We start from the raw sequence: 12408 nt of genomic DNA on the forward strand, positions 1-12408 counted from the left end.
TGATTGTTTTCTGATTTATTGATCTCTCCCTTGCATCATCACCAAGACTGTTAACTAGTTCCCAGAATGTTGTGGGTTGAGCTTCTGTGCTGTGATGTGGTTTGATTTTTTTAGAGGGGCGGTAAGGGTATCTCCTGTCTCATTTAAAATTATCTACTGTCCTTTGGCAATGACTAATTTGATATTTTCTCTTTTTGTTCTCTGTTCCCTCTTCTATGAACATTCACGTGTGTACACACACAATGTATACTCCCTCACCCACAAATCAGTTTATCTAAACTTAAACCTGTAAGTATTCGATGCTGCTTGCAAACCTGTTTTTACTACTGTTAATCTTTTAATTATTACTCTCCCAAAACAGAAAAAAAGAGTAGAAAGAGAAATTTTGCCTTCAAATTTCAACATTTACATATTTTTCTACTTCTGTATGCACTCATTTTTAAAACGTAGCTGTAATCATATATAGATATAATTCCGTATCATCTTTTTTATTCGTGCTTGTTAAATGTTGCTTAATAGTCTCTTTTTATTTTAAATGGTCACATGACATCTTATTAGCTTAACCATTTCCATATTGTTAGATATCCTGTTTCTACCATTTGGGGCTTACTGTAGACATTTTTGTGCATATGATGATTTCGTCTGGGGAACTGATTCTTAATCTGAAAAGAAGTAGACTTAATAGGTCAAAGAATATGGGTGTTTTTATGGCTTGACACATATTGCCAAGTTGCTTTTCATAACAGCTGTACTAATTTACAATATCCCCCATACCCTAGGGTGTGATGTACCTATTTCATTTTCTTACCAGCTTTAGGAACTGTCATTAAAAGAATATATATTTTTGAAATTATTGCATATAAAATGTATCTCATTTAAATATATGAATATTTTCGGTGAGGAAGGTCATTATAATGATATATCCTTTGAGTTTCTGAATCCATTATAAAAATTGATGACCAGATAGTTCTCTTGGAGTACTATGATCCTCAAGTGAACCATGAGCATAAAAATATGTTGCATTTTTTATTTTTTATTGGAGTTTTACATTTATTTGCTACTAATAATAAACCTCATGCTGTTTCTTTACAGGAAATGAGAGTTGAGTCCATTTTTGCGTCTGAACATTTCTCAATAATGTCCTTTGGAATTTACTTTTGGTGTTTAATTTGACATTGAATTTGGAATTGGTAGGAAAGAAAATGGTTTTCTTCCCTTCCCTGTGTGAATTTTCTGTATGAACTTAAGGCAGGGGTTCACTTGGATCAATAGTTTTTAAACTGGAATGTGCATCACAGTCACCTAGAGTGCTTAAGACACAGATTCCTGGGGCCCAGCCCTAGCATTTCTGATTTGGTAGTTCTAAGGTAAGAAAATGTGATGCCAAGGCTCCCATCCAAATACACACTAAGGTTTTTGAAAAAAGACAGTGTGCCCAGATTGAATAGACAAACACCAATTTGGTTGGACACGTTAGCATGATGTCCTTCTGTCTTCCTTTCTGTGGTTCTCCTAGGGCCATTGCACTGCACACAGAAGAAGCCTGTGTGAAGAGTGCCCTCTAGAACTGTGTGGGGTTTGTGCTGGGTCTGTGGGAGGCAGTGAAGTGGAATCACTTAACATTCCAGGGTCTGACGTCATACTCTCTGACTCAATGACTTACATCAGTTTCGTTATTAAAAAATATATATGTATATCTACTTTAAAGGGTTATGGTGATTAAAATGAGATCGTATATGTAAAGCATCCCGTGTGTCTGGTATAAGAAGAAAGTGCTAGCCGGGCGCGGTGGCTCAAGCCTGTAATCCCAGCACTTTGGGAGGCTGAGACGGGCGGATCATGAGGTCGGGAGATCGAGACCATCCTGGCTAACACGGTGAAATCCCGTCTCTACTAAAAATACAAAAAACTAGCCGGGCGAGGTGGCGGGCGCCTGTAGTCCCAGCTACTCCGGAGGCTGAGGCAGGAGAATGGCGTAAACCTGGGAGGCGGAGCTTGCAGTGAGCTGAGATCCGGCCACTGCACTCCAGCCCGGGCGACAGAGCAAGACTCCGTCTCAACAAAAAAAAAAAAAAAAAAAAAAAAAAAAAAAAAAAAAAAAAAAAAAAAAGAAGAAAGTGCTTTGGTCCGGTTTCCTTTCCATGGAAAATGGGTGATGAAGGCCACCCAGGAGCTTGCAGATCACAGTGGCCATCTTCTGCCTCTTGTTTTGCTACCTCTTGACCCTGGTACATTTGTTTCCCCTCTTCACTGCCCACAGGAAGGCTCTGTGGACATACTCTTTTTTCACTATTACTGACTTTGGTTATTTTATGATGGAATCCAGGGTTAAAATGTATCAAAAACCACTTGTATCTCATAGAAAAATCCTTGCTGGCCAAGCTGCACCTCTTATGGAGTGGGGACTAGGACATACTTGTTAGAATAAGCTTATATTTGGTGCACTTACTTTGAAAAAAGAACCTCTTCTAATGAATCTTTGAGCCAGCCAGGGAGCTGCTTATGTGCTTCTGCTCCTAAGTGCAATGGGGCTTGTGTATGGAAACCATGACAACTCTTATTTTTGTCAGCAACTCAATATTCAACATGTTTCATGACGTTAATTACCTACCTTTGTGTGTATTAAGGTTTGCATAAGAGGATGAATCATATTAGGGCCAATTTTTCATATTAATTTCAGTTTTGTTTTTTTTTTGTTTTGGTTTTAAAATTTAGGACGTGACTGGGGGCAGGAATATGGAGGTGGGGGTGGGAGGGAAGAATTATTTTCCCCGACTTCCTGGAATTTCATATGCCTGATTTAGAGATCCAGAACAGAGGAGAGTAGTCAACTAACCTCATGACAAAATAAATTAAAGGCTGAAAAAGTTTATTGGCTGCTGTTTACTGACTAGTAGTCTCTTTGCCTTGACACACCTCTAAAAGCAGTCTTCCACCAAGACAAATATCTGTATCATAAGCCTTATAACAGCCACAACATTCAGTGAATGATACATTTTTCTGAAGAAGCCTTCCTTCATAGCTACCAAATGTTTGGAAATCTTGTGGTACTCCTCTCTTTCTCGGTTTTGGAGGTATGCAAGCTCTAAGGCTGTCTTGTTCATAGTTTAACTCAGGGAATAGCCATGCAGCATCTCTAGGCTTTTTGCCCTCTCCTTTGGCAACTTACAGTAATATTGACACATGTTTTTAGTAGGGTCCAACTACACAGTAATCTATAAACCATTTACTTTTGCTATGTTACATCGATGAGAATTCCAGCAATAGAAATTAATTTTATAATTTTAACAGATTCCTGAGAATGCAGTTAGTTTGGACTTTGAGTAATGTACATGGTTCTGTAAGCCCATGAATTACAATGAACTAGAGGGGCAGGACACAGCTGTCACAGCATGTACTTTACCTAGCATGGGACAAGGCTGTCTTTCCAACTCCTGCTTTCAGGAAGAAGTGCCTGCCATGAGTTACAGGAATGCCTGAGGTACTGATTCTCATAACCCTCTGGCAGTGCAGCAGGGCCGACGGGCCAGAACTCGGGCTGTCATCCCCTCTGCCATGAACAACCTCATCCATTTATTCATCAGTCATATTTTATCTGTGCCATGGGATGAGAAATATCTCGAAGCCCTCTTGTGAGGTCTGTTAGGTGAAGTAACACAAATATTGGATATACCTTTTTGAATCATGTCTCACCAGGAAGAATGATGCCTTTCTGTGAATTCAGTGTTTCCCAAGATTCATTCATTCATACTACCCTCATCATTTTTTTTCCATATCCAAATGCTACTTTGTACCATCATTTACAGAATCTTTTCCTTCAAATTGGCTCTTTTTGAAGTTAATTTTGTTTTGAAAGGAAATTATTATCACTGCTGGAAATGGAAAACCAGTATCACATGGCATAAAATGGAAGGTAACTATGAAAATAAATGTGTAACTAATGAGATGAAAAAGTTTAGTCCATGAACCATACCAAATTTTCTCACGTGCCACACCTGAAGGAAACACTGTATTCACTTATAGTCCTCTCAGATGCCAGATATGGGCCATTTTCTTTTTTTCCCTCTCTAAAATAGTGTACTTCTAATGTTCTGTTCTCTGAAGGATTTCAGCACTTCTGTAGGAGTTAATTGTTAAAAATAGCTCTCTGTATGGATATACATGCCAGAGAGTCTGTCCTCATTACCTGGATATCTGATGTGACTACCCAAGTTGGAGGGGATGTCACATAAAATATAGGGTATGCTATTACATTTATAAAATGTTAAAAGTTCCAAATTTGGCAAATGCATCTAACCTTGAGAGTTTTGAAAAAGGATTGTGGACATATGTAATCAACATTTATTTGTGTATTTAGTGTCTGTAATACACTAGGTGTGTGTTAGGCTCAAGCACTTGAGCAAAATAACCCCCAGAATATCTGATTAAAAGGTGCTTACATTCTTGTTGAAGAGTCAAATTATTATAAATAAATAGATCAAGCCACTGTGGTTGAGGTATATAGGAAGGTGACTGAGTATGGGGGTGAGGGCACTGAACTTCATTTAAGCCTCTGCGTTGTGGTAGCAGGATGGGACAGTCTTCTTGGAAGGTGAGAAGTATGAACTGAGTCATCCGTGGGTTGAATAAGAACATAGTTGGACAAGCTTGGGAGGATGTGAGGTGCAGGTGGGAATGAGAAATAAAACTTGACCATGACAATTGGTATGTCAGACAAAAGGTAGAGCTGAAGGATCCCATAAAGGTGCCCTATTGATGGAACTACAAGTAATTCTGGTGTGGCTGATGTCCAGGTATGTGAAGGACAGTGGTGGGGAATGGACTTTAGTGGGAAAGGAGTGGGCTCCCATGGACGGCACTGATGGAATACATGCAGAGGAGGGGCATGGTGAGCTCCTTTCTCAACTTTCTCCTACAGATCTCACTGGGGGCAGTGGGATAGGGTGGAGGTTGGCAGGGAAAGACTGACGTAGAGAGACCTGTGTGTCCCACATGCAGCTGTCAAGCGGAAAGAAAGTGGGTGTCTAGTTCAGGGCCTCGGGGGCAAGATCTTGAGGGAGGACTTGTTTCTCGACATTTGTGAGGCCACTGGTGTTTCATGCTTTTCGAAGTGCATATCTAGGACATATTTGATCTGCACGTTGGCTTTGTGATGTGTGCTTTGAAGGTATTGGAAAACTAAGGCCTGGCAGCTAAGGGGTTTACTCAGAGCCATATAGCAAACTAATGGGAGGGATATTGGTTGATGAAGATAGGCTTACCCCAGAAAAGAGAAAACTTTCAACTAGACATATGACCAGGAAAAAAATATTGTATAAATCAGACACCCCTGTCAAAAGTTGTGGGGGCGTAGGTTATGAATAATGTTTTTGATTTCTTTCTCGTGGCCCTTTGAGTCACGCTGGCTGCCTTAAATGGGAGGCGAGGCCTGGCTCAGTCTGTTCCGTCCCTGGCCACCATTTAAGAGCGCCTCTTCCCCTGCCTTCCTGTGTCGTTTGTTGTTTGTACTGCTCATTTGGCACTTGAAGTGCTTTGTATTTTTAGTTACTTGCCTGAATTCATGCTGTGCTCTTTGCTGGCTCACGATTTGGCAGTAACTTCTTGGGTGCTGCCTCTAAAGGACTTAGAGTTCACTTTTTTGCCTGGCTATGCTGATTATCACTTTCTGGCAGAAATGAGGCACTGTTGTCAATCAGTTATTTCCTACCTTGACAACATGCGTCACCTCGCAGCCTGGCCTCACCTCCTGTCCCTTTCTTCTCCCCTGGCTCTCCTGCCACCACATGCACCCATTTCAGCCCCAGAGAACTTCTCTCCATCTCTCCAACATCAGAGGATGGTTTGTCAGTTCTTGTCCTTGCCCCATAGCCTCCCTCTGCCTGGAATGCACCCACTCCATGGGGGTTTCTCTTCCCTGTCATCTTTTCTGCCTTGCAAACTCTTGATCTTTCTATTCTGCCCATGCCCCACTTCCCTCCTGGAAAGCTTACCTGTGCTTCCACGGCACCCAGTTTATATATGGGGACTTGGGATACCATGGAGGTGTTTTCTCCTGTGAGCACTGCCAAGTGCCACTGTCCCTCCCCACCGTCTTCTCTGTGCTCTTCCCTCTATAGCTAGTCTGTAATTTTGTTTTCTTTCACCTTTCTCATTATTCTCATCACCAACACTGCATCTTTTTCTTTTCTTTCTTTTCTTTCTTTTTTTTTTTTGGAGACAGAGTCTCTCTCTGTCACCAGGCTGGAGTGCAGTGGCACTATCTCTGCTCACTGCAACCTCCGCCTCCCAGGTTCAAGCGATTCTCCTGCCTCAGCCTCCTGAGTAGCCTGGACTACAGACGCATGCCACCACACCCAGCTAATTTTTGTGTTTTTAGTAGAGACGGGGTTTCACCATATTGCCAGGATGGTCTTGATTTCTTGACCGTGTGATCCATCCACCTCGGCCTCCCAAAGTGCTGGAATTACAGGCATGAGCCACTGTTTTTTTCATTTTTTTTTATCCCTCCTGCCAAGCGCAGTCTCGGGCACACACAGCTAATCAAAATGGTCATTGAGAATTTAGGATCTCAAAGTGAAAGTAGAATGAGAATTTCTAATATAGTTTTGCCTTTCAAGATATAAAATAAATGGGTGAAAAAATATTTTGAGGTTCTTTTTGACAAGATTTCCATTGTCTAAGGGAAAAAAAAAATGAGAGACTTGTCCTGCTTTTCCACTAGATTTTGATTTCCTTGGAAAACAAGAGCATGTCTTATATTTTTATCACTCTCAGCATTTAATACGGCATCCCACCATAGTAGTAATGCACTTTCAACTGATTTATTGCTTTCCTTGATCAGAGGGAGTTCCTAGTGACTGTTCGAGCTTAATCCCAGGTTTATTTTATTTTGGAGAAGGATGGCCAGCGACAGGTGAAAACAATCAACAGTTGGCCAATGATTGAGGAAAAAGAGGCTTGACTAAGTCCCAGGGATAATCGATTAAATGGTCTTTTAAAAATAACTTGACTCCTTTTATTAAAACATGGGGACATTTAATAAAATTAAAACATGGGAAACGGAAACAAAAGGGTAAATTTCAGCTTTGTATAGTGAAATTCATTGTTTGGTATCACCAGATCTCATGTTTTAAAAATCCAGCCATGCTTTGTTTTCTTTTGCATTTATAGAAAACTTCAACTTTGTATTACTGTTCACATTCACATAACCCTTTCTAAGCTCAACAGGTAAATTACTCCAAATAGATGGCTGTTATGCTAGATATTTAAATATTAAGGTAGGCTATTAAATATACTCTCTTTCAGAAAAATTGAGAGATGGTGAAGGGCACATGTCTTACTGTTTTCTGTAAATTTTTGTGACCCTAGAAAACATATAAAATAACTCTCTAGGTCCATGTTCAGCTGTATTTTAGATGGTGTCTGTTAGTACTGAAAATAATTAAAAGATATTTGTTTGAATGCTTCCTGGGATTCTTACAGGAGAAGAAGGGCCTCTAAGATGAGGTGTTCCAAGACTTCTGAGAGTAGCAGTTTATACCCAGTATGGCCTGTTTATGATTTGCCAGGAAGGTTTTAATCTACTGACTGATATGCATTTCAAATGCAGTTACACAATGTGGGTAAGTTATTTGGAATTAACTAGTTTTTTTGTTTTGGTTTTTTTTCTTGGGAGACAGAATCTCACTCTGTCACCCAGGCTGGAGTGCAGTGGTGTGACCTTGGCTCATTGCAACATCCATCTCGGGTTCAAGCGAATCTTGTGCCTCAGCCTCCTGAGTTAGCTGGAACTACAGGCGTATGCCACTACACCCGGCTAATTTTTGTATTTTTAGTAGAGATAGGGTCTTGCCATGTTGCCCAGGCTTGTCTCGAACCCTGACATCAAGTGGTCCACCCGCCTTGGCCTCCCAAAGTGCTGAGATTACAGGCGTGAACCACCACACCCAGCCTAGATTTTTAAAAAATATAATTTAGACTAGTTTCCATCTCAAATGTAAACCTTTATTTAGCCAAATTTGTGAAGTTTTAAAAAGATCTATAGTATTTCTTGAAAAGATGCTCCTTATCATAGCTAATCTTTTGCATAAATGGTTTGTATTTGTGTGGAATTTGTAAGAATAGATTCCCACTGTTAGTAATTTCTATGATAAATGAAAAGGGAATTGAAGCTTTTCAGGTGGCTTCTAGGAACTAGAACAACTGAATTACAACTTTCCTCACTGTCTCCTTCTGTTCCCTCCAACAACTTTTTAGGTATTTAGGAATAGAAGAAAGACCTGGAGGAAGAAAAGAGAGAGCAGTAAACCAAGTTATTACCTCATTGTTTGAACCCTTTGTTGAGGGAAAAGAAATAATAGATGTCTTGGTTTTATGTCTATGAAGGGGAAGAATCCATTTTCTAATTCCAAATAATGAAGTTAAACATTTTTCTGTTTAAGGAGTTGATATAATTCTGCTGGAAAAGAAAAGGTTTCCAGGCCATTGGAAATCATGCAGGGGCAGAAGCTGAAATTAGCTACTTTTCACATTTGCTTTCGGGCAGAGGAAGAGCTCATTATTTATCCCACGTGGCTATCCTCTTTACATGTTATTTTATGCCTTCAATATGATTGTAAATAATAGAACCATCAGTCAGACAGCTGTGCCTGGCAGTTAGTGGGTACTCAGTACATGTAGAATGAATTAATGAGGAAATGAGTATTTCCTATTATATTATTTGCATCCCTCCTAATGGAAGAGATTAATGTATAACAATGTTTTTCTTAACAAAATATTTTTATAACAAAAAAGGGGTATTTTGATGATGGTCTTGGTTTATTACTCCCTAGCTCTAGTTTGTGGACAACTTTTTATTTCTATTTATGGTTTGAAGCCACTAGATTCATGTGCTTTCCCTAGGTGGCTTGGGTGTTTTTGATCACCAAAGGAATTTTTGTTCTATGTCTCCAGTGCCCTGTTGGGCATTACAGGGCTATTAATATACACTGTGGGAGAATTTTGCTAATAGTTATGATTACATGAGAAGTTTTCACGTATTTCCTTCTAACAATTATCCTTCTTCCAGTACCCCTGCAGGGTGTATATTTATTGCCTTTTTCTCTGCCTGTTTTAGGACCTACCTTTAGCTTCCAGGACTGCCCTGAGGTATGAGGAAGGTGATTAGTATTTTCTTCTGTCACATTATAACCTGTGACACCCATCAGTGAAATCTTGGGGGAACCTGTACTCTCTTGCTAACCCAACACAATTCTTGTCCTTGTGTGCAGGTATAGTGGAGGATTACAAGCCACCGTTCTACGACGTGGTTCCCAATGACCCAAGTTTTGAAGATATGAGGAAAGTAGTCTGTGTGGATCAACAAAGGCCAAACATACCCAACAGATGGTTCTCAGACCCGGTAAGAATGCCATTGTCTCAGTTTTAGAGCTCTTTTCCATTGTTTGCCATTTGTTTCCCTTTGAGTTTCAACTGGTATACCATCTGAGTGATCTGTCCTGTGTATCTGTTGTTTTCTCTTCCTATTTTATGTAGAAGGGTTTAGATCTAGTAGAGTAAGCTCAGACAAATACTCCCATTCTCGAAGAAGCCATATCTGATAGGGTTTGCTAGTGAATGACCATATTTGTAAGAATTTCTATGAATGAGCAGCTCCAAGAATCGGGAGACTCATGACTACCGCTACTAGCCCTAAGACTGCAGTTTCATATGTAAACCAAGAGACTTTAAGTGAAGCTTTTAACCTCCTTCCCATCTCTGCATATCTGAAATCCCAAACACAAGCTGCTGAATGCTGAAGATCCTGTATTGCTACTCATAAGTAGTAGTAGATATAAAAACAATGAGAAATGACCCTGTTTGCAAATTTCAGGATTATCTCTAGGTTAGTATTGCTGCTTTTAGCACCCATAAAATCATTAAGGGGTCCAATCTGGCCTATGTCATTTATCTGATAAAGTAAATTGGTAGCATTAAGAGTCCAAAGGACAGAGTTCATGAAACTCTACGAGTGGCCTCTTTATCAGTGGTTAAAGCTTGAATATTTGTTTAAAGAAGATGACAGTAACATAACTCGAATTTCACAAGACCTGCGAGTTCTTCAGAATAGTTGACATGATATCAGCCCAGCTTCCAGAGCCACTAAAAAGCCAGTTTGTCATTATAGTATTTGTTCTTTCTCTCCTCAGACATTAACCTCTCTGGCCAAGCTAATGAAAGAATGCTGGTATCAAAATCCATCCGCAAGACTCACAGCACTGCGTATCAAAAAGACTTTGACCAAAATTGATAATTCCCTCGACAAATTGAAAACTGACTGTTGACATTTTCATAGTGTCAAGAAGGAAGATTTGACGTTGTTGTCATTGTCCAGCTGGGACCTAATGCTGGCCTGACTGGTTGTCAGAACAGAATCCATCTGTCTCCCTCCCCAAATGGCTGCTCTGACAAGGCAGACGTCGTACCCAGCCATGTGTTGGGGAGACATCAAAACCACCCTAACCTCGCTCGATGACTGTGAACTGGGCATTTCACGAACTGTTCACACTGCAGAGACTAATGTTGGACAGACACTGTTGCAAAGGTAGGGACTGGAGGAACACAGAGAAATCCTAAAAGAGATCTGGGCATTAAGACAGTGGCTTTGCATAGCTTTCACAAGTCTCCTAGATACTCCCCACGGGAAACTCAAGGAGGTGGTGAATTTTTAATCAGCAATATTGCCTGTGCTTCTCTTCTTTATTGCACTAGGAATTCTTTGCATTCCTTACTTGCACTGTTACTCTTAATTTTAAAGACCCAACTTGCCAAAATGTTGGCTGCATACTCCACTGGTCTGTCTTTGGATAATAGGAATTCAATTTGGCAAAACAAAATGTAATGTCAGACTTTGCTGCATTTTACACATGTGCTGATGTTTACAATGATGCCGAACATTAGGAATTGTTTATACACAACTTTGCAAATTATTTATTACTTGTGCACTTGGTAGTTTTTACAAAACTGCTTCGTGCATATGTTAAAGCTTATTTTTATGTGGTCTTATGATTTTATTACCGAAATGTTTTTAACACTATACTCTAAAATGGACATTTTCTTTTATTATCAGTTAAATTCACATTTTAAGTGCTTCACATTTGTATGTGTGTAGACTGTAACTTTTTTTCAGTTCATATGCAGAACGTATTTAGCCATTACCCACGTGACACCACCGAATATATTACTGATTTAGAAGCAAAGATTTCAGTAGAATTTTAGTCCTGAACGCTACGGGGAAAATGCATTTTCTTCAGAATTATCCATTATGTGCATTTAAACTCTGCCAGAAAAAAATAACTATTTTGTTTTAATCTACTTTTTGTATTTAGTAGTTATTTGTATAAATTAAATAAACTGTTTTCAAGTCAAACAGTGAAATTGTTTTTCAAAATATAAAAAAGATCTGTGTAACATTACGCATTTTATTATGGGAGCAATAGAAGCACAAAACTAATTTGTAAATTGAATTTGCTTTTTAAATCTACTCATGCACTTACGTAAGACATCATAAGGATGTCTTACAGCTTGAATTTGGTAAAAGAAAATTTGTTTCTTCCTTTGGCTGTGATTTTTTGGTTTTTTCTTTTTCAGTCAGTTTCTCCAGCTGTAAGGTGAGGGTAACAGATATCTCTGACCTGCCTTTCTTGCAGGGGTGTGTAGTGAGTGTAAACAGGAAGGAGGATGTTAAAGCATTTTGTTAGTGAAAGGTTCCATGTGAGTGTAAAGTGGTCTTATGCATCCCCCTTTACTGCTTGGGAGAGTCCATTCTTGATTTTTTCACTTCCTGTACACAAGATTAAAAAGGTAGAGTTAGCAGTAGCCCAATAAGAGAAGAGGTGTGAACATGCTGGAATGTCTTCCAGAGGTAAGTTAATAACTTCATTAGGATGCATGCATTTACTTGGAAGGTATATATTAGAATCACTTTTTTAAAATTAAAAATTAAAATTTTAATTTGTGTTACAGATAACAAAATTTACTAATTTTAAAGTGTACGTTAACTACATTCACCTTGTGCTACTATCGCCGTCATCCATCCACAGAACTCACGTGAAACTGAAACTGTATCTGTCAAACAATAACTCCCCATTCCTCCCTCCTTGGTCCCTGGCAACCATTATTCTACTCTGTGTCTCTGTGAGTTTGATTACTCTAAGCACCTCATGGAATCATGTAGTATTTGTCCTTTTGTGAGACTGGTTTATTTTACTTAACATTATATCTTCAAGGTTCATTCATGTTGTAGCATGTGTTTGAATTTCCTTCCTTTTTCAGGCTGAATAATACTCCACCTTTGTATACAGAAACTGCTTATCCATCCATCCACTGAGGGACACTTGAGTTGCTTCCTTCTTTTGGCTTTTGTGAATA

At 39.3% G+C, this 12408-nt stretch overlaps 1 protein-coding gene across 2 annotated transcripts in view; it reads left to right on the top strand.

Annotated features, from left to right (window-relative positions):
• The window catches only part of ACVR1 (activin A receptor type 1), a 140673-nt gene extending 129266 nt beyond the window's left edge, over positions 1-11407 (top strand). For both annotated transcript variants that reach the window (XM_010353352.2, XM_030916830.1), the window contains exons 10-11: positions 9270-9400; positions 10188-11407. In XM_010353352.2, coding sequence (XP_010351654.1) covers positions 9270-9400; positions 10188-10322 — 266 coding nt within the window. In that variant the 3' untranslated portion in view covers positions 10323-11407. The remainder of the gene's footprint in view (positions 1-9269; positions 9401-10187) is intronic.
• Positions 11408-12408: the final 1001 nt, after the last annotated feature.

The sequence above is a fragment of the Rhinopithecus roxellana genome, chromosome 14 (assembly GCF_007565055.1).
Source record: "Rhinopithecus roxellana isolate Shanxi Qingling chromosome 14, ASM756505v1, whole genome shotgun sequence".
NCBI lineage: Eukaryota > Metazoa > Chordata > Mammalia > Primates > Cercopithecidae > Rhinopithecus > Rhinopithecus roxellana.